The 22792-nt window shown below is 45.8% G+C and overlaps 1 protein-coding gene across 1 annotated transcript in view; it reads left to right on the top strand.

Annotated features, from left to right (window-relative positions):
* Window positions 1-17481, top strand: part of LOC144782917 (uncharacterized) — a 140324-nt gene extending 122843 nt beyond the window's left edge. The window contains exons 6-8 of the mRNA XM_078662160.1: window positions 2816-2864; window positions 4130-4171; window positions 17352-17481. Of these exons, the coding sequence (XP_078518286.1) occupies window positions 2816-2864; window positions 4130-4171; window positions 17352-17432 (172 nt within the window). The 3' untranslated portion in view covers window positions 17433-17481. The remainder of the gene's footprint in view (window positions 1-2815; window positions 2865-4129; window positions 4172-17351) is intronic.
* The last annotated feature ends 5311 nt before the right edge of the window (window positions 17482-22792 follow it).

Genomic DNA, 22792 nt, shown 5'->3' with positions numbered 1-22792 from the left:
TGGAACACATGAATTTAAATGGTGAAGGACCCCCTTGCCAATTAACTAAAAAGTAAGAGACTGAATTATACCCTTAATTACCTTTTCAGTTACAGCTGAAGCGGGCTTGACCATTACTTTCCCCTTGTACATCCCAGATACTTTCAAAACTCGAGTGAAGCAATCACCACCCCTGCAACCAACTGAGAGAACTACGAAACCCCCCCCCAGGTGTAATTACCTACCTTTCTAAAAATAGTAAGTGTAGTTGTGCAACGCGGCGCCTAGTGGTATATTATAAATGATTGATGCCCCGCATGCCACAACTGCTTTTCTCTGATTTCCAAATCACTTGGGACCAAGTAATATTTAGCATTTAAGAGTCCAATTTCAGTATGCATGTCAACTGTTACCTTGACACTGGAAGCACAGAAGCACTGTATTAACCAAATATCCAGTAGGTCGCAGTGCTAATCTAAGCTTACCTTTACTCTAGTTACAGACTGCTCACCCTGTGCTGATGATGATCTTGATTCAATAAAGATCGAAACGTCGTCGACCCCCCAATGAAAATCCCCTCATTGTATATGTTCCTTGTGGATTTCTTTTTGTTGTCCATGTGATATTTTGTGTATTTTTCACTCTCACTCAGTCACGTTACACACCTTGTCACTTATGTGAGACATATCTTTATAATTTGATTCTGTTAATTGTAATTAAAACTACACATGCTTCCCTACTTACTCTGCTCCCTATTGATTTAGTTTCAAGACAAAAAACTCATTTCTTCTCCTTGGACCTAAGTAGGCCACCCCTGAACCATTGTCTTTCTTACATGTTCTACTGAATAAAACATTGCTTGTTTGGCATCTTTCCCACCACACTATCCTTGAAGATGAGGACGTTTATGGCTGCACTGGGCATGGTGTAAGCTAAGTGCAGAATAGAAATTCACTGGGTCTCTGCTAAAATCCCCAGTCATGTGGTTTGGAAAAAAGATTTGCTTGAATGGGCAGTAGCAGACAGACATCATCTAAAGATCACAAATTGGGCAGACCGTTTGGCAGAAGATATTACTGAATGGGTAAAGATGATTGCTATGTTAATAAATCTGAACAGTAAACCACCTTGAATTGGAATATGTTATTTGACGATTTCACCTGAGGCCTACAATGTGGTTATAGTGCACTATGTTAACGGGGGAGCTGGAGCTTGCAGGGAGTGGGTTATAGCATCATGTTATGGGCATTGAATCTATGGGTGGGATGGGGTACCGTACTAGCTGTATTGTCCGTCCCAGCTCCCAGCCCGGGTACTCGCCATTGACTATGCCACATATGGCGCTTAGCATAACATGTCTTTATTCTTCTGCGTGTAACTGCAAATTCAACATTCTAAATCAGCCTTCCTTGCATTCCGCTCTAATACTTACGTCACAGCTCTATGGAGTCCATCAGGAGCCAAAAGGTTTCAGTCATTGCTAACTCGCAAGACACTACACGAGCTATGGTGGAAATACAGACACATGTATTTTGTTGTGTTTCAATTGTATTTGCTTTGTGTTTCTTTTGTTTTCTGCTACAATGCAATAGAATATGTTTTTAACAAATGTATGTATGTCTATGGCTCTCATTGTTTTCTGGAAAAAGCATCCCTCATGTCTTATCCCAATGCAATCATGACATCAGTGTCACTACCTCTGACATCATGCCTTATCCTGGCTCTGGCATCAGGAGAGAAAATGCTGCAAGTTTAAATGGGCCAATCAGTGTAAAGGAATAAAGCAAATCACTTGACCCAGTCTTGAATAACTAACAATCACCATCAATAGGCATGCTAGAACATTCCTTTGTTTGATGATGTCTGCTTTGGGTTTTGAGAGGCAGTGTGACAATATTCACTGGATGGGCCCTGTAGTTAAAAGTATAAGATTGACATGCGGGAGTACATACATCCAGCTGTCCATCAGCAAATATTCATCCTCTCATTGCTAATACAGGTTCATGGGGATTGCTGTGGGTGTTCCCATGCAACACCCATGGCACCAGACACATTTCCAGATTTACAAGAAATCATAATTCTGGAAATGCATCTGAATTCTATGCCTCCCTAGGGGAATGCGTAGGTAGGAGCAACAAGGAGAAGTTTATTCATTTCTCCCCGTTGTTTTCCTCTTTTTGTGCGTGCTGCATTCTCCATAACACATAGAATGAGGAAATAACCTCTAATGATTGGTGTCCCTTCCTGCACATAAACAATCCTTTAAATAAATGAAGTTTTCCAAGTTCTATGTGTGCTAATGCAGCACACATAGAATTTGGAACATGCCATTTCTGATTGTTTATGTGCTGGAAGGGAACTCTTCCTGCACATAAACAATCATCCCCGTAAACCAGGCATCCTTGCACCATGGTGCAGGGGTGCCTGTGTCGGCGCATGGCAGCAGTTTGTGGGCCAGCGCCGGAGGAAGCACAGAGATGGACATATTGTTATAATCATGTCGCATCCCTGTACTTCCAAACTAACGCAGCACAGCAAAATGACTTGCTGCACTGCTCTGCGTTAGTTTATTTTAAATCTGCCCTATGTTTTTTTCATTTAAAATTGAACGTTGTTTATTTTTGGTTTGCATACTTGCATCTCAACCCTACCATATAGCTCTATAAAAGACAAGTAATTTACACTTAGAATTGTTTGTTTTCTTCCATTTCAACATGTATTTTAAGTGCACTGTTACCTACGACAACATTACGTAAGTTAAACGCTGCGCCATTGTTTTACAATGAATAATCACATTATTGACATTGCATAACATACTCTTTGATTTGCATTAAAGGAAAGAATATACATTGGCAGAAGCAGGGATCGCTGCTCTCCAGGAACAAGTAAATTCTTCACATAATTTATCTTTACATAGAAGTATTTATTACAAAAAAATAATTCTGTTTATTTTCTGGGTGCATCATTCATCCTAGTCTCCCCCTAGTCCAAAGTTGCACTTTGTCAATGGGAAGGGCAAGTCAACACTCGCCTCAGAAAGAAATTTACAATAGGAGTCAATCTGGAAAGGAAAGTCTGCCTTCCAAAAATTATTTTTTAATCACTGTTGTCCTTGGGAATGTATGGTTAATGAGACAGTCTAAAAAGTAATGCGATAAATGCTGACTGTGCAAGCTAAAATGATGTAAGAGGTGCGGTGCTCGTGTTCTCAATTACATTCACCATTTACTGGAATAGTAGGAAAAGGGAGTAAAGATGTGTGTGGTAAATCTAACTTGGCTGACCTAGCAATTCATCTGTGGCTGTATTTTTAGTCTCTAGAATGTTTTAGCTCATTATAATGATTTTATATTCTTTTCATTTTTTTGTTTACTCTTTTTCCTCACTTCTCGATGTAACTAACATATTAGTTATGTTTCCTTTTAATACCCAATTGCAATGTTTTTAATGAATCGTGCAAGTAAAGCTAAATCTAAATCTGGGGGTTTCGTTTTCTGAGCTTTTGTAGAATAAGACCAGATCTGATATATTATTTGGACATCCCAAAAAAAGGTATCAGCAAATGTTGTGTGGAATGTCTGGTGATGGCCATCATCACCAACTTCCACTTTCACTACTCACTTGGGAAGAGTGCATCCCTCCAACAGAACTTTGTGAAAATCTCTCCAGGGAACATTGTGATGGATATCATTAACATCACTGTGAAATCTTGACACACTCCAGAACAGGTGTCTCCAACCAGTAGCTTGTGAGCTACTGTAGCTCTCCTGCTACCTCTGAGTAGCTCACTTTTGTGCAGCCCAGCGTATTACATTAGAAAGCTTTTGCTTGATTGAAATAATATACATATAAAAATAAAATGGAGATTATACAATGCTAAGAATATTAGTATCTCTCAATGCGTTTCATTAAACATAAATAGCTCTCAGTACAGAAAAAGTTGGATACCCTTGATCCAGACAGTGGAAATGTTCCTCATTTAATGTGGGTACTCTTTGTTCTGTCTGAAGAAGTAGATTTGTTTTTTTTTATAGTTGCCTTCGTTCAAAGTTTCAAGTAGCTAAGCCAGTTTGGGGCGTGTTAGACTCAGGATAATGCCTTGATGTTACTTTCCTACAAATTAAAACTGACATTCTTTTTTTAATTTTAGCTGAATTCATTAGAAGATGAACAACAAAAATTAACAAATGCTGTAAGTATAGCCAGTGTCGTAACGTAAAATTATGTGGTGCCTCCTGTGTAATGTGATGAGAAGCTGCTGAGACTTCCATATCTCACAGAAATGCAAAGCTTTTACCTTGAATGGGACCCCACTGGAGTTTGGGGCACACCCTGCAGTGCATGGGCTGTAGGGACCTGTGCTGTGACCCTAAGTACAGTGGTGCCTTCAAGAACAATACAATTTAGACTTCTTTTTGCTGCTAGTTTACTTAATCACAGCTTTGTGATCCTATTTTGTGTTATTCTCAGGTGGCACAAAAAATAGGTTTGCTGCTCCTGTTATTTATCGTGATATTGACTCCAAATCCAGTCTTCCCCTTCACAATCATTCCCGTATTCTCATTGACAGGCTAAAGTTGTTCCTACCCTCCCAACAGAGAAATCTCCATATTTCTTCTTGCGATAGTGTAAAGCTAGCCTTTGCCTGGCACATTCCTTCTATGTACCCCATGGGCGGACTCCAGGACTGTAACAAGGAAGAATTGTAGTTAATATTCATATTTACTAATAATGCTGTTACCACTGTGTCCTTTCTCTATCACATACCTTAGTTGATGAGGAGATGACAAAGCAGTTTGGGAATTTAATCTGCAACATAGCCGAAGGAAATAAGGAACATCCATAGAGATGCATGCTGCAACAGTATATGCATATATTGGACAGAACAGAGAAATCTTATCCGGCAGTGGTAGCATTGATAGAGGAAAGCATAATAAATGGCCCATATGGCTGAAACTGAAAGGTCTCTATGGGAAATTCTTTGAACTCTACCTAGGAGGCCACCATGCCGTGAAAAATAAAGTCTTTCACTTCAGCTGGCAAAACAGCACCAGGTCTCCAGTTCAATGTTATAGCACACTCTATCCAATGGCCGCAGATATCACAGAAACTGAATGTTAACAACTTTTGCCAAATCCTACAGAGGAGATGTTTTCATGATTCAAACACATTCAATCCGTAGTGTTATGTGCCGGGGTTAGGCCCAAGTAGCGAAGCTGCATATTTTCTTACATTGTCCTAATTTTGTACAGTAACATTTCTGCCTTTGACTTTTTGCACATATTCTCGTGCATGACAATGTTGGATTAGTTTCTCTGAAACTACTTCTATTTACACATCTAGCTTCGCATAACATTATCACCATGCGTCAAACACCATGTACAAGGCCCTGTTATGCACAATGTACAAATGTCGTTCTATCTTCATCTACAGGGCGACAGGGCTATCTACTTAGCCATAACATTGCTAATCTATACGCACGTTACAAGGATACTTTCTATTATAAATATTGAGCATCCCAAAAGATTAGCAGAAGAAGCACTTCAGCTGACACTGAGGGTCATGCTTGATGAGACTTCACTGGGCAGCTGTCTGACATCTTGTGAGGGGTATCCAGTTTAACACTAAGACGGGGTCCTACATTCTCTCCCGTCAGGCAATGGGGTTGGATCGTCCCTTGGGGGGATTCTTGGCTTCACACCTACACATACTCTAGGTGCACACCTACAGACACTCTAGGTGCACGTAGAGTAGGGTTTGAATAGTAGGAATACGCCTGATTACTGTCTTGTATTATATGCCTTCATATATAAACTGTTTTAGCACCATGGTAGAACCGTACCTACTATGTACTCTTTTGGTGCTTGTAATCACTTTCATCTGATTCTGCCTACTGATTATCGCAGCACATGTATTTTATACAAGAATAACATTGGTTCAATAAATATAGTGAAAACATCCCACCGTGTATTATATGTCGGGACCGGAGGCGAGGATTATGTTAGTCTTTCTTCACTTTATTGAATAGCAGCCATTCAAAGTTAAACAAACCACTATTCCCATTAACCATAGGGAATAACAATACACAAAAACAATAGAGGTCCATGGATAGATAGTCCTCTTCCAATGCACCAATCACAGGGCTCCTAGGAGTATGTAGTCCTCAGTCCCTTTTCAGTCTCCCTCTTTCTTCGCTGCTTGCAGCCAGATAAGTGTCTCCTTTTCTTTATGGCTTGTTGGATTGTTCACTGATTGTTTCTCTGTGGTATTATGCCGTAGTATTATTATTTCATTGAATTCTACTTATATTCATGGTTCTCAGTGTTCGCTACACTTGTGCTTCATGCTGTGATCTCCGTCATTATTTGTTTAGCGCACAGGCGGGCCGCATGTTTTTTCCCTCAGCACTTCAGGTGTTTGGTGTATTGCTGATTCGTTGTACTTTTTTTTCATTTGTGAGCTACTCGGTTCGCGCTCGGCCGTGGGAGTCTTCACTCTCCCTAACGCCCGTTCCTTGTGTGGTGCAGGCTCGCGGCGCCTCCTCCCACCGTCAGAGGGCGCCAGTGTGCTTTCTCACGTTCGGCGTTTGTCTCCGACATTCCGTGCATTCCGCACATTGCTGCAATGGAGACGAGTGCTGATCAGAGCCCCTGCCTGCCAGTACACCATTCTGTGGTCTGTTTTCCCGCTTTTAAGCAACGCTGTTTATCATTTATGCCCCTGCGAATGCTCGCATGTGCCTTTAGCGAGTCTGTACCTGCCATTAGGCAGTATTTGAATAGCGGTGGTTCCCGCCCTCCGGGGGTCCGTATTTAGTAGGACTTTGTCATGCTTCCTGGGGAGTCTGTAGTGGGACACGTTTTTTGGCAGGCTGCCAGGGCTGCCAGTCCCAGGGTTCTGCCCAGTATCAACGCGAGCACTGCCCGCTTTGCATTCAGGCTGACACCCAGCCTCCCTTTATTTGAGGTTACCCCCTCTGTCAATTACCCACTTACCTGTCTGGCGCTTCATCTTCCATGCTCATGGACGGGTATCAGGATGAGCCCTACCAGGATGATCAGTGGGAGGAGGATCCCCTCACTTCCCTCCAGTGGGATGAGGACTTTTACGACACTGTGCACAATTCCATACATACGGCGGTGGAGCAGGCCATGGCGCCCTTAGAGGACCGCCTGTCTCACCGCATTGAGCAGGCTTGTGAAAAGTTAGCCAAGGCGTGCCAAGCCCCTCCCGCTCCTTCGCCCAGCGATGGCGGAGCCCCCGCCAATTTACAACCCCCGTCTTCACAGCTCCGCCTGCTAAGCGACCCAGGGATTCTGGGGAGGACTTGGGCTCTGTCATCCGCCTTAAGCAGGCGTTCTTAGCCAGCAAGGCGGCCACAGGGGATAACGCGACAGACGATGCAGACGACGAGGCTGGTCCATCCCGTCCCTGGTGCCCTGCACGTCCGAACCCTGCTTCGAACTCACAGAATCTCTGCTCTGACATGCTTGACCCTGACAATATTCTTCATCCCCGGTCATCTGACTGGGCTCCTTCCAAGAAAGAGGCCCAATATGTGGCCAGAAGGATCCGCCGGCCGTTAGATTCCACAGCCAGGAACTGTCCAAGGGCGGAGTGTCCCCGACCTTTGCTGGAGGGGAAAGTGGCAGCTACCCCGGAGATAGATCCACGCATGGCCACTTTTCTCCCAAAATTTGTTAAGGACCCCTAGAGGGGTATTGACAGATCCTGGCGTGCTTGCCAGGACAAGCTCCTCGATGTTCTAGACCCCGCTATGAAGATATTGGACATGGCTGAGGAGGCCAAACAGTCTGGGTCCCTTATCTCTCCTGAGAATCTGTAAGCCTGGGCCCAGCGCACGGTGGTCTTCCTGGGGAACGCCAACTGCGCAATTTCCACAAAAAGGCGCAGGAGCTTACTCATTAAGGTTGACCCCAAGCTTGGGGACTTGGCCGGCTCCGTTGCCCAAGGGGGTCTCTTCGGAGAGCCCTTTATTAAAGAGTTGTGCAGATATGTTAATACATTTACATCCTTAGACAGGGCCCAATCTTCCATCTGCAAGGTCTTCCACCCTCGGGTTTTCCGCTTGTCTGGCCTTCCTTATCAGGGCAAGGGGCAAGGCTCGGGCAAAGGACACTATCAGGACCAGGCCAGATTCGGAAACTTTTACCCGACCAGGGGACGTCGAGGGAAACACTGAGACAGCTGAGGCGGTGGAGCCTCCAACAATTCCGGTTAGTGTTCTCCCTTCTTCCATTGTAAAAGTGGGAGGTCATCTGGCACATTTTTTCCAGGCCTGGACTTCTGTCGCAGGGGACGCTTGGGTTCTGCAGACTGTCCAGGGGTTTCACATAGAGTTTCACGGGGAGCCCTTGAAACCGGTCCCTCCGCGCCCTCTATCCTACTCGGCCTCAGAGACCGTGCTGGTCGTCCAAGAGGTTTCCTCTCTTCTAGACTAAGGGGCGATTGTGGAGTCCCTCCCGCATCCAAGCAGTTTTCTTAGCAACCTCTTTACTTCTGGACAAAGCGGACAGAACCCAGCATCTGGTCATAAATCTGAGAGAGTTCAATAGGTGGCTCGTGTACAGCCACTTCAAGATGAGGGGATCCATCTTCTGCGCGACCTCCTCAGACCGAACGACTGGATGGCGCACCTTGATCTGAAGGGTGCCTACCTTACGATCCCCCTTCTTCCCCCCTCACAGGCGTTTCCTACAGTTCCCCAGGCGGGACAAGGTGTACAAGTTTGGCACTCTCACTTTTAGCCTGTCTTCCGCAACTTGGTGTTTCACCACGGTCCTTCGGCCAGTGATCGAACGTCTGTGTGTGTCCGGTATGCGTTTGATTGTGTACCTGGACGACATCCTGTTGATGGCTCAGTGTCCCCGAGCCTTATCGCGGCAGCTTCAGACAGCAGTCAACCTCTTCCTTCAGAGCCTGGGCTTCGTGGTCAACGAGGCAAAGTCCACCCTCGTACCGGCTCAGAAGGTGGTGCTTTTAGGGTTCGTGATCGAGTCCACCCTCAGCCTTTTCCATCCTGGAAACTGGCAAAGATCCATTACGAGATCAGGAGAGCCCTGAAGCAGTCTTGCCTGTCTCTCTGGCAACTTGCCCGGATTGTGGGGCTTCTCTCGGCTCCATCCAGATTATATTCCCGGGCCCTCTGCATTACAGGGCCCTCCAGCGCCTCAAAGGTCGCCATCTGCGCTAGGGTCTATCCTACTCTCAGAAGGTAACCCTCTCCGCCTACACCAGAGGGGAGCTCCAGTGGTGAGTGGCCAATATGGAAGCCTGGAATGGATGGGCGATCTTTGGTTCCACGCCCGATCTTGTGTTTGAATCCGACGCCAGCAAATCCGGCTGGGGCGCGCGGTGTGGAGAGTTCACTACCAGAGGTGTGTGGTCTCCACAGGAACACATCAATTGTTTGGAGCTCCTGGCGGGCTCTTTCGCAATTAACTGCTGGACCAGGGATTCGGTCTGATCCTGTTCTCCTGAAGATGGACAGTCAGTCAGTCAGAAAACTTCATTTCGCCAACACAATGCAGGCATAAAAAGTATACTACATATAAAAGACAATTCACAGCATTACAACACACATGGAAAAGATAATTACTTTAAAAATACAGATACAAATTCATGATCATTTACACAATAATAAAATAATTTCATTTTTTAGGACAATATTTTGGACGTCCGGTACATCAACCATCTTGGGGGCACACAGTTTCAGAGCATCTTCCGGGCCAGGACAACCAAGTGGCGGATTTCCACTCGTGCCATTTTAGCAACATGAGCCTGTGGAAACTTCATTCAGGAGTCTGCGGTCCTTCAGAGCCACGGGGCCCGTTCTCGGTGGACCTTTTCGCTTCCCGCTTGGACTTCCAGATTCATCGGTTTTTCAGCTGGAGACAGGATCCCCTGGCGACTGCCACTGATGCGTTCATGCAGGATTGGAGAGCAGAGACGGGTATTCCTTTCCCCCGTTCGCCATGTTAACGAGGGTCTCAGCCCAGGTTCTCACCAGAGAGCAGACGTAGTGCTGATATCGACGATCTGGAGATCTCAAGTCTGGTTTCCGGTTCTACTTGAACTTTCTTGGGATTCTCTAGTCCCACTCCTCTGATTTCTGACTCTTCTGCTCAGTCCCGACGGAGTTCCCCACCAGCGCTTCGCTCAGGTCTCCCTGGCGCTGATGGCGTGGTGGATTACAGGGGACATTGGGTGGTCCCGGCCTTTCGGGAATGGCTGAGAAATTCATGTCCAAGGCCTGGGTCGATGGTACAATGAAGCAGTACCGCTCCACATGGAGACACTGGGTTCGCTTGTGTATGCGACAGGGTTTCAATCCTGTGGCAGCGGATGTGACTGCTATACTGAATTTCTTGGCTGCCTTGGCGGAGGAAGCTTTGGCTTATAGAACCATTAATACCTTCCGATCTGCCATTTCTGCTGGCTATTCCATGGTGGATGGCTCCCCAGTGGGTGAGCATCCCTTGGTTTGTCACCTCCTTTGAGGCATCCGTCTCTCGTTGCCTCCTGAACCTCGCTACTCACAATTGTGGGACATTAATTAGGGTCTCAATTTGTTTTTGTCCTGACAGCCGAATAGGTTCCTGTCCAGAAAGGAGTTATCTGCCAAATTGGCTATGCTCCTCTGCCTCATATCCTGCCGGCACATTTCAGATGTTCGAGCCCTGTATGTTTCGGGCAGGATTTTTTCTCCTTCCGGGGTTACGTTCACAGTTCGGAGGCGGACGAAGTGCGGGACGACCTCTAAATCGTACACAGCCTTCCCGGACTCCCCTAAGCTGTGCGTCATAGCCTGCCTTAAGGCTTATGAGGAAATGTGGGAGGAGTTACCCAGGTGAGCGGCAGTTGCTTATCAGTGGCGTAACGAAACTTGAGGGGGCCCCCCTGCAGAGCACATGGAGGGCCCCCTTGCGGCCAGGCCCACCTCCAACCACTTTGCCCTACCACCCAGAAATCTAGTATATTTAGATTTGAAACCTCCAACATTTAAATGAAATGCCTCTATATTGTCTTTCTCTACATTCTAATGAGAAAGTGGGAAACACTTAACATACAAGCTTTGCCATTTGTAACGATACTGTCAAAAGCAGATTATTTAACTGAGGCAGCAAACAGAACAATGCCAAGGAGAGATCCTATTGTCTCAGGAACACCATGGCTGGAGATTAAAGAACAACTATCAAAGGGTCTGAAATAAAATTGACATTAATGGACAATAACTTGAAAATTTGAAAGACAATCCCAAACCGCAAATCCATAAAAACTTGACTGACAACGTACATGAGAAGTACACAAGATATAAAATATTAACTTTGATACTGTATCGCAGTTTTGCAATGATTTTATGTAATTATGCATAAAATTCATTCATTCAGACAGGCATTTTTTAATGTGGGCCCCTGGTAGACACTAGTGTTCATTTTTGGGGAACATGATTTATTTTGGACTAATAGATTTTGAACAAAAACAGGGAAAGGAACGCAGAAAATTGAGAAAACGGAGGAAAACTGACAAAAGGAGAAAGCAAAACCTCCCTACAACCAAGAGGAAGGAGGAAAATCTACAAGAGTGGCACCAAGAGAGAAGTAGTGTAGGGTGATGAAAGAAAGAGACAAGATGTGGAATCAAGATGAGACTGCCTTGGTATTTGGCAACCTGAGCATTCAGAAGCGTCGGGCTCCTAAGAAAAACTTTGGACCCGTGCACTTATCTTTTCACAAATTAAGTACTGCACGCAGTGGCAGATGCACACATAGAATGACACACAAACACATGGAAACACAGTGACACGCTCATAAAAATAAAATGTTCTGTAAGCATCTGTTGATTCAGACAGGGCTGGCTACACTAAAGAGCTCCCAATGTCTTCAGGGACAGCTGTCACTTAGTTTTCTCTACTGCTCGTCAAACACAGATATGTAAACAGCGGCGTACACAGAATCAGTGACTTAAAGACTCAGGTTTACTAAAGAGCTGCTAATGTCTGTAGGGATAATGGTCACTGTGTGTGCTCCACAGCCCATTCACACAGATACATGCATACAGTGACATGCAGACACATATGTGGCATATAGTCCCTGGTGGGGTAAAGCAAAATGTTCGGGCCCTCCAGCTGAATGTGATGAGGGGCTCCTGACCGTGTCATGTCTCAAAGATATTCATTGGCTTCGGACTGAATGGGGCCCCTGAATAGCTGGGGACCTCAGAAGGGTGACACCTGCACCCACAGCGTAACAGGCGCTTCAGATGCCTTCATTACAACCCTGAGAGACACTTGGACACACTTTCTCCGAAAGCTACCAAGGACTGCAGGAGCAGCTGCGGCCATATGGTGCTCAACTGCTCATTTCATACTCTTAGGCCTACGCACACAGTGGTAAGTAGACAATCTAGTGTTACACAGGCTCAAAGAGACACACGCATAGTGGCACACAAACATAGAGGTTCACAGAGAACAAAATGGCACAGAAACACGTAGACAGATATGGGCAGAAGAACTGTCAGTGTCTTCAGGGTCAGCTGCCATTGGACATGTATGCATGTGAGTGTTCTACGATGCTAACCTCACAGAGAAAGGTACCGGTAAACAGAGTCACACACAGACACACACAATGACACACAGACTTACTGTGGTACAGGCACGCACACATGGAGGCACAGGGTGGCACACACAAAGACACACAGACAGCAATAGGCTCAGAAACTAGCATACTGTAACACCTAGACTAACAGTGCCACACACATTCGCATTGTTGTAACAAACAGTAACGCAGTGTGCAATATTCACACACAACCACACACACAATCATACACTGTAGTACTCACACATGTGGCTATACCTACACCGGTGCAAAATAAACAATTGATGGATGGAATGCTGGACAATGCAAACATTTGCCCCCAGTTACAATCCATCATTCTTTTGCTCACCACACCACCCCAGTTTGGACCCAGCCATATGCAAATCAGTCTTAACCCTGTTCCTTGTGGGAACAGTCCAGCCCGAACTGCCAAGTCAGATCCTCCCTGTACTGGAAACAATCATCCTGGGACTGGTTTCAGGGCATCCCGCTTCATCAGGCAGGCTAGCTTGAATCCAGTGGTGTAGTGAGCTCCAGAAGCACGGATGGACATACCCTTCCCACTTAAGGCGACATAAGCAAAATAAATAATTCATCTTTCTTTTGCTCACCACACCACCCCAGTTTGGACCCAGCCATATGCAAATCAGTCCAGCAATTGTTTCTTTTGCATATGTCACTCTAAATGGGAAGGGTATGCCTAGACGTGGGTCCTGTGCTCACTACACCACTGGATTCAAGCTAGATTGGCTGATGAAGGGTGATGCCCTAAAACTGGTCCCAGGAAGCTTGTTTCCGGTCCAGGGAGAACCTGGCTTAGCAGTTTGGGCTGGACTGTTCCCACAAGGAACAGGGTCAAGACTGATTTGCATATAAATTGGTAATGGCATGGGTAGCAAAAAAAAACCAAAACAGTGGCTTTAGGCCCAGATCTCTGTACAGGGTTGAATGTTTGACATTGTTCCGCATTCTGTCCTTCAACTGTTCTTTTTGCATGTGTCAATCTGAGTGGGAGGGGTATGCCCAGATGAGGGCCCCTTGCTCTCCAAGTCACTGGAGCCAAACTAGCCTGGCCGATGTGGGGTGAAACCCCAAAACCGTTTACGGTGCAGGGATGACCTGACAGTTGGGCTAGACTGTTCTTATGAGGAGCAGGGTCAAGACTGATTTGCATATGGCTGGGTTTAAACTGGAATGACATGGGGAGCCAAAAACTAAGGATTTAGGCCCAGAGATTTAGGCCCAGATCTCGGGTGATTGTAAGCATTCTGCCCATCAGGTGTTCTTTTTGCAACTGTTCTACGAGTGCAGCCACACACCCACAGCTGTCCTTTTCTCCAGGGGGGTGTAAGGCATATATAGTGTTTTAGTAAAGGTAAACTCCTTCTAGTTGATAGATAAGTGGCCCCATTAAGATGACTTACAACAGACTTAGCGGCTCACTGAGCTACCTTACTTGAATTGTGTTGCATTGTTATTGCTGTGATCCCTCGAATTGGACCTAACACACATATTGCACATGAGAAACAGGTGCATTCGGGCAAATTACCTGGTATCTGAGGCTGTAATTCGCAAGTTACACAGTGGGCACATCAACCTAAAGTGCTATCGTATTCGGATCCTACCTGTGGCCCACGACTTATACATACATCTGTGTAGCAAGCTCAATAAGCCCTGAAACTTTTTTATTTTTTTTAACTGAGCTTTCAATGTTATTTTAAGCTTAGACAAAATTCACTTCAAAAGGTGCATGAATTCTCTGAAACATATAATTTGGGACTGCAACCTTTCACCTGCCATATACATCAGTCCACTGGGCCACTTTAGAAGGGTGGGAAATGTGCTCCGAACAGCTCTACAGCAAGCAGGTACACCAATAACCAATTCCACAATTTTTCCAGGATTGAAACGTGTGACCTGCGGATGTCACAGACAGGGTCGGACTGGCTACCGGGCAGTTTGGAATGCTGCTGAGCTGGGGGGTGATTTTGTTCATGATCTGCGTGTGCGTTTTGCATTAATTATTTCGAAGCACACGCAGGTCTCCATGAACGAAATCACCCCCCACTGCAGTGAAATCAGCCCCCAGCTCAGCAGCTTTCTAAACTGCCAGGTAGCCAGTCCGGCCCTGGTCACAGAAATACCCACACATAAACCCACTTGTATATTTCATTACATTAATTCACTAAACCAACTGGTTTTTGGCCCCGCCATGTAAGCTTCAAATTTCGCTCATCCCATGCCCGCCCAGGCAGAGTTTCTAGTTGGCTCTCCAAAAAATTCACCCACACCTTTGCCACATGTACCTACTAACAACAACTGCTGCGTCATGCAGGCCTGTTGGGTTGGGTATGGTGGTGCAATCCCCCTTCCTCCTGTCCGCTACATGCGAATATTGAAGAGGGGGGATCTCAGCAGACCCTAAACCCCATCAATACTGAATACTCCTGTCCAAACTACGAATGCACAGCCTCGTAGGCACCAGGCTTCTCATCACCATAGCCACGCCAGCATCTGGCCCTTTCCTTTAGATAGCACCTTGTGGGAACCTAAAGGCCTCTCCGAGCATCAAGGACAAAAATAAATAAAACATTTGAATCCTAGGATGCAAACCCATCGGGAAAAGATGGTGTACGTTAATATGTTGATTTAAATAGTGCTGACACATTGAGAAGGGAAATATGTAAACTACAGTTTACATATTAGGCACTATGTAAAAAACACAACAAAAATAGAGCGCTTTCAGTTTCCAGTAGGCAGGGGTTGCCGTTATGGTTTGTGAAAAGTGCGAAGAACGGGACAAGCCTGACAGCCATCGCCATAACGATTAGACCACGAGGGCAACTACAACAGACCTGTTTTAGAAGTCACAAACATCGCGCCTCCAGCCAGTAAATATGTGGTCCTCTTATTGGCTTAAGCTGGTGGAAGAATGACGTAATTTTATAAATGTGAATATAGTGCCAAAAGAAACCCATTTCTGCAAGCCCGCTTAAAAAAAACTTTGAAGATCAACCTCTTTTTTAGAGATAATAAATGTATGTTGGACTTATGGTTGGGGTAAGGCAACATAAGCCTTTTGCATACATAAGCCTTTGAGTGTCTGCCATATATTTCAGTACTATACCTCTACTTGTACTTTGTACGCGTTTGTAACCTGCACACGTCACTTTTTCCTCCTGAAATGCATCGTTTGCTACCTCTTGTATTTTGTTTGCTCACAATTGTCATTTTTGCCTCATGTAACTTAACGTTTGTTTTTGTAATTTGTTCACCTGTAATGTTCTCCTCATGTTTCAGTTCTGTTCCTATTGTGAAGCACTCTGACACCTTCGGGTAAAGTCTGCGCTATACAAAAACGCATAAAATAAAATAAATAACATTTTAGGGGGCCCCCTGAAAGAGCCAGTACTCTTCTGCAGACAGTCTAGCCCTGCTGACCTTGAATAATTCTTAAACCGATTGTTTTAAATACAGTTTTTCTTCAGGTCATTGTTTATGTGGGTGATGTGTGAAAGTCTATTACACAAATTTGGCAGAGAAAGGTTTGTTATTGTTTCATGCAACAGACATAAAAAACTTTTCATATCAAAAGGGAACCTCACATAATTACAAATGGGAGGATGCAACAGAATATATGTAATAATATGAGTGAACTTCTACTGTGTTATAATATTGAAAACTCAAGTGAATATTCCTAAATATTAGCCTGAGCACTGTCAGTGACCTGGCCAAAGACAGCATTAAGAGCTGAAATGTTATGATAAAATCAAAGCTGTTCCATACAGGGGCCCCCGAAATACGTTTGGCCCAGGACCCCCGAAATTCTTAAGATGTCCCTGGATATACAAATATGTAAGAGAACGTGTCTTTTTGTGGTGCAGTAAAATACAAACAAACTCGGTGTCTTCTGTCCGGGCAGCTATGGCGCCTGGTAACTAACACAGGCTGGCCCCCCTGGCCCCCCTGCCCCCCCCGCGTTGTGTGGGGGCTGTGCTCCAGGCCCCCCCCCCCTCGCTAAGCAGCAAGCAAGCCTCTTTATGAATGAAATGGTGCGCACACCTGGCCTCTTAATTAATTAAATGGTGCAAGAGGCCGGGCGTGCGCACCATTTCATTCATAAAGAGGCTTGCTTGCTGCTGAGCAATGGGGCCCCCTGGAGCACGGGCCCCCCCGCAACGCGGGGGCTGCGTGGGCCTGTGTTACGCCCCTGTTGCTTATCGCTCTCAAGAAACCTCACAAGGCAGTCTTGACCCCCACGATTGCCCGTTGGGTGATGCAGAAGGCCAGTATTGATCTGCAGGCTTTTGGTGCCCATTCTGCCAGAGGGGCCATGGCCTCTAAAGCGTTTGCCCTGGTAACTCGTCTGGAAGACATTCTCAACACAGCAGATTGGTCTTCCGACTCCAACTTTAAGCGGTTTTATTTTAAACCAGTGCTGGATATGGCACAATCGGTGGTGAGCAAGCTTTAGACTAGTATAATCCTCGCCTCCAGCCCTGACATAGAATGAAAAATGTCCTAGCTAACGGAACGGAAAGTTTCAATTCTATTAAGGACTCAGAGGCAAGCATTATCCCTCCCAAGGTGCCTGTTTCGTGGTTATCTCTCCCGCCCTCGTACTGGGGTAAGTAACTGATTTCCGATTTTGTGTTTTCTGTGGTCTGCTCATTGAGTATGTGCTGTGATCTTCAGTCCCTGGCAGGTTTAAACCTTAGCCACTGCTGTCGCTTACATTGTGCTTTGCTTCCGCAGACGATGCTGGCAAACAAGACTCGTGAGGGTTTCGGGCTGGCTGTCTTTGGCTGTCTTAGAGCAAAGAAAGATGGAGACTGAAGAGGAAGAGAGCACTACACACTCCTGGAAGCCCTGTGATTGGTGCATTGGAAGAGGACTATCTATCCATAGACACTCTATTGTTTTTGTGTATTATTAGTCCCTATGGTTCATGGGAATAGTGGTTTGTTTAACTTTGAATGGCTGCTATTCAATAAAGTGAAGAAAGAATAGCATAATCCTCGCCTCCAAGTCCTTAATAGAATTTAAGCTTTTCGTTACATTAGCTAGGAAATTTTTCATTCTCTGTATATTTCACAGAGGACAAGTAAGCACGAGTAACTGAGCGAAAGGTTCTGATCTGTTACCACAATCCCTGAGGGGTTAGGGTTGTCATGTTCAATAGTTGCCAGAAACTATTTGCTCCCTCATAAAGTTAGGGGGGCTTATGGTGGTACTGTGAGCTACCTGGTCTCTAGGCCAACATATCCTGCAGGGTGCCCGGAATCAGTTTGGGCAATTCACTCAAAGTTTATGTTGTCCAAAAAACACGCCGATCTCACAGATTAGTAGGAACTACACAACAATAGAGCCTCCATCAAGAGATGCATGAAGACTAAAGGTAAAATGTGACAGAAGAAACGCTATTTTCACTTGATCCACGTGTTAAGCAATAAAGAGCAGTTAGTAAGAGTATAGTGTTAGTTCCTGTTGGAAATCCACCTGAATGGTTATGGTGAAGAGAAGCCAAACTCTGAAAAATTATCTGTGATTGATCTTGCACTCCCCCTTAACAGGAGGACCACATGATAAACCAGTTTTTGCCTTGAAGTTAGCGTTTAGCACAACTATAGTAGCTAATTGTCAGTCAAGTAACCTTGGTGTTCACAGTGAAACAAAACAGCAAACCAAAATAAAATTTTGAAATAGGAAACTTAAAGAGAGGTACAGGCAGAGAGTAAACATGTCCAGTTACTTGTGTGGCTAAAAAAAAAGAGATATCTCTAGCTATGAAAGGAAACATTTTCTATTCTCTCTATCCCCATAACCTTGATATGTGACCTCATGGGAGGATGCTGTGCCACTACAGTCACTTAACAGTCTACTGATATTCATATTTTAGACCTTGCTCTGTCAGCATATTGACCTGTCAAAGTGACATTCATGTCCCACTGTAAAAAAGGCCCTTGAGGAAGAGAAAGGAATGTCATTCAGAAACTCTTTTGGGCATACACCTCTTCTGTTGGACTCAGACCCTATTAGACAGCAAAACTTAGTGTTCAAATATCAAATGTTTAGGAAGAGACTTGAAGCGGATGTGATTCCTTACCTTGACCCAGAGATCTGAGGAGTTAGGCGGATCTGCTAGGCTATGAGTATTGTCCCTACAGCTGTCCGCTCATTGACGAAACAGTTTACTAATTAGTTTCCCTTTCAGACTAAAACACCCAAACTGCTTTAGGGTAGCTAATACCTGGGGGCAGATTTATGTTGGGAATGCGCCACGTTTGCGTCACGCAACTGCGACGTAAACGTGGCGCATCCCTACGACCCATTTACAACGTGACGCATCTAGGCAGATGCATCACGTTGTAAAGCCCTGCGCCACTTGTGGGTGTTCCGGCGCAGGGTGGGCATTCCGGGGCAGGTGCGCCTCGCAAAAGTGGCTGAGTGAAATCTATTAGATTTCACTCAGTCACTTTCAGGCCAATGCTGCGTCAAAACCCTGCGCCTGCTTGAAGCAGGCGTAGGTCTTGACGCAGCATTGTAAAGATGGGGCACCCCCGAGCCTTGCTGGAGCTGCGTCGCGCTTGCGACGCAACTCCAGCAATGCGCCACCTTTATGGCACAGATGCGTCACGCATCTGTGCCGTTTTTGCCCCATGGTGCGCCGCATTGTAAATGCGGCGCACCATGGGTGGCGGAGCAGCGGCGCAAAATAACTGGCGCATCCCTGGGGATGCACCAGTTATCATAAATCTGCCCCCTGGTGTTTGGAGAAGTGTAACAGTTCTGTCCCATTTTAACACATCTGCAATTCCTTGCATGACCACTATTGCTACTCAAAGGCTTCTACCCAGCATTGCCCTTACTATTTTTGGATCAGGAGTGGAAGACAAAACTTGATATGAACATGGGAAACATCTAACCACCATCAGAGTGAATCACAAATCTCTATGACAACTGGAAGTACAGTCTGATAACTTTCAGAATATTGAATCATTTGATTATCCACCCATGTTGGAAACCACATCCACTCAATAAACAGAGTTTCTTTGCTTAGCTTAAATAAAAGTTCTTACCCGCAAATTGGTAAAAGAACTTTGTGGCTTCCATTGTACTATTGCTTACTTTTGAATCCAGTGGAGCAAAAACAAATTAATGTGACCGAAATTATTGCTTTAGCAATGTTATGTTATGTTATGTTATGTTATAATTGATTTAAAAAGCGCTTGTGCACCGGGTTGGTTTCTTGGCGCTACTGTGAAGGGTGCCAGTGATGTGTTTAAGTTGGAGTTACTCATAAGCCTGTCGGAAGAGCCATGTCTTTTGACACCCTCCTACATAACCCCCCCCCCCCCCAAAACGAAAGGAAATAAGGCTATCCTTGACCAGGTAAGCCTATATTGCCTGAGTGGCCATATAAGGAGGAACCTGCACAGGCATGGTTATCCCCTATCTCATGGTCCACTAAGCAATCCCTCACCCTAGGGGTATCAGAGGGTCTCCACCATAGGGAATTACTACCTGTAGTGTGTTTTGGCAAAGTAAAAGGCTGGTGTTGGGAGGGAGTACTGAAGTGAGGCTCCACTAATGTAGGGCTCAACTTCCTCCAATCACTATCCACCATGGGTGCCTTTCTTTCCAGGACTGAGTTGCACTGTGCTCTCAGGGTCAACCTCTGGCTGCCTACAGCTGGAGGCTGGGTCCCTTTTGTTGGCTTACTGGAGGGACAGGTCAGGTTTGGGGCCTTTGGGTCCCAGGTTTGGCTGTGCCCAACAGTGTCCCTCTGTGGGAGGTTCCTAACTAGGGGTAAGGGAGATCCCTCAGGAGTTTTAGACATTTTCACCTCGCTAGGGCTGCTAGCTTTGGTGCCCCTAATCTGCTGATGAGGGTGTTTTATTGGACAGGGGGGCCTTTGGGGTCCACTGACCTCCTTGACCTCTGCAGCCCTGGGCTGAATGAGGCAGGATAGAGAGTGGCAGGTTACCTGTTCCAGACTGGGTCCCACCTTGGAAGGGCCCACTGACATCAGGGGCTCTGTCAGGCTAGGCCTGACTACCTCTGGGGCAGTCTCTTCACAAGGGGTAAGATCAGTTCCCTGAGGAGGCTGATCCTTTCCTAAAGTCTGGTGGGAGGGAGATTTCTCTTCCTCCTCAATGCTCTCTGTGTGGAGTGATCCATGGTTTCAGGCTTCACAACACATGAATCTGTTTGAGTTTGGGCTGTGGCCATCACAGCCCCACCAACCTTTTCAGGAAGGGACTCAGTTTGGGTATGAGCTGTTACCATCACAGCCCTGCTAACCTGTTCTCGGAGGGAATCCGCTTGAGATGGGGCTGAGACTGTCACAGTCCTACCAACCTGTTCAGGAAGGACGTCTTGGATTGGGGCTGTGACCATCACAGCCCCACTAACCTTTCCATGGAGATTTACCATTTTAGAATGGGTTTCTTTGTCTACCTCAGCCCAGGCTGAGATTTCTAAATCATTTCCCAGTAGACAATCTACAGGCAAGTTTGGGGACATTGCCACTCTCTTTGGGCCAGTGACACCTCCCCAGCTGATATTTACTACTGCCATGGGATGATTTGTCTGCACTCCATCAATATTAGTCACCTGGTATGTGGCACCAGGTAAATGTTGCCTTGAGGGGACTAGATTCTCAGTCACCATAGTGATACTAGCCCCTGTGTCTCTATAGGCCTCAACTTTTTGACCATTGATGAGGGGCTCCTGTCTGTACTTGCTCAAAGTGTTTGGGCAAGCAGTGAAGTTGGCAAACCCCATGCCATTTTCACAGACAAGAGTAGCTGTAGTTGGGGACCTAGTTAGGCCAGAGTCCACATGAGTTCCAAAAGTAAACCCAGTCAAATTCTTGGGGGTGCTCCCACCACCTAGGGGATTACTACTAACAGTAACAGGAAGTGTTGGAGCATTACTTGGAGGAATATTTTCCTTATTGTTATTCTTTGGGCACCTGCTATCAGTCTTCCAGTGGCCAGTCTGCTTACAGGCATGGTAATAAGGTTTATTTGGGTTAGAGGAAGTGTTTTGGGACCCACCCCCATCCTTGGAGTTTTGGGGCCCTGTGGGAGACTTGTCTTTTGATTTATCCCCACCTTTCTCTTGAGCCTTGGAATTATCCAGCTTTTGGTCACCACTCTGATTCTTAGGCCTAATCCTGGTTCTGACCCATTTGTCTGCCCTCTTACCCAATTCTTGTGGGTGGAGAGGCCAGATCTGAGTCCACCAGATGCTGGTGCAAAAGCTGGTTTTGACAATTACTAAGGATCTGCTCCCTCATAATCAAATTGTACAATCCTGTATAGTCATGTACTTTGCTGCCAAGTAACCAACCTTCCAGAGCCTTAGTAGCACTATCTACAAAATCAGTCCAGTCCTGAGTCTGAGCTTGTTGGGTATCTCTGAACAACAACCTGTATTGTTCAGTGGTTAAGCCAAACCCATCAATAAGAGCACTCTTCAGGACAGTGTAGTTTTTAGCATCCTCAGGTCTAACAGTGAGGAGCTTATCTCTCCCTTTCTCAGAAAAGGAGTACCACAAGATTGCTGCCCACTGAACTTGGGGAACCTGCTGTACCATGCAGGTCCTCTCCAGAGCAGTCATCCATTTGTGGATGTCATCCCCTTCTTTATAGGGGGGGCACAATCTTTGTCAGGTTTCTATTGTCATAGGACCTGTCTTTATCCTTAGGGATATTGCTGCCACCAGTGGAATCTAATCCACTCAATTTGTGTTCCCTTGCTAAAGCAAGTTTAGCTTGGGCCAGGGCTATCTCTTCCCTCTCTATCTGGAGTTGGACGGCCTTCATCCTGGCCTTATGCTCTTTTCTCTGAGGGGAAGTCATTCCCCTTTGAGAAGCCCTTGAGGCATTAGAAAGGTTAGATTCCCTGGAAGGGGATCTCTCTCTTCTATTGCCAGAGAGTATTCTGTTAATAGGTCTGGAAAGGTGGTTCACCTCTCCATCCCCATGTAGGCTCAAGTTAGCTTGGCTAAGCCTCCTAACTTGGACCTGGATATCCCCCTGATCATCGGAATCATTTCCATCCCCCTCTTCCTCTTCTACCTCTGGGGTGATGGCCTCATCAACTGGGGGGTTCACTCCTTCTCCTGGATTACCTGAGGGGCCTGCACTAGACTTCTCAAGATCATCCTTCTCTAGGACTCCTATCAG

This window comes from Lissotriton helveticus, chromosome 9, assembly GCF_964261635.1.
Source record: "Lissotriton helveticus chromosome 9, aLisHel1.1, whole genome shotgun sequence".
Taxonomy (NCBI): Eukaryota; Metazoa; Chordata; class Amphibia; order Caudata; family Salamandridae; genus Lissotriton; species Lissotriton helveticus.
The sequence above is the reverse complement of the archived record's forward strand: the minus strand, read 5'-3'. Positions and strand labels throughout refer to the sequence as shown.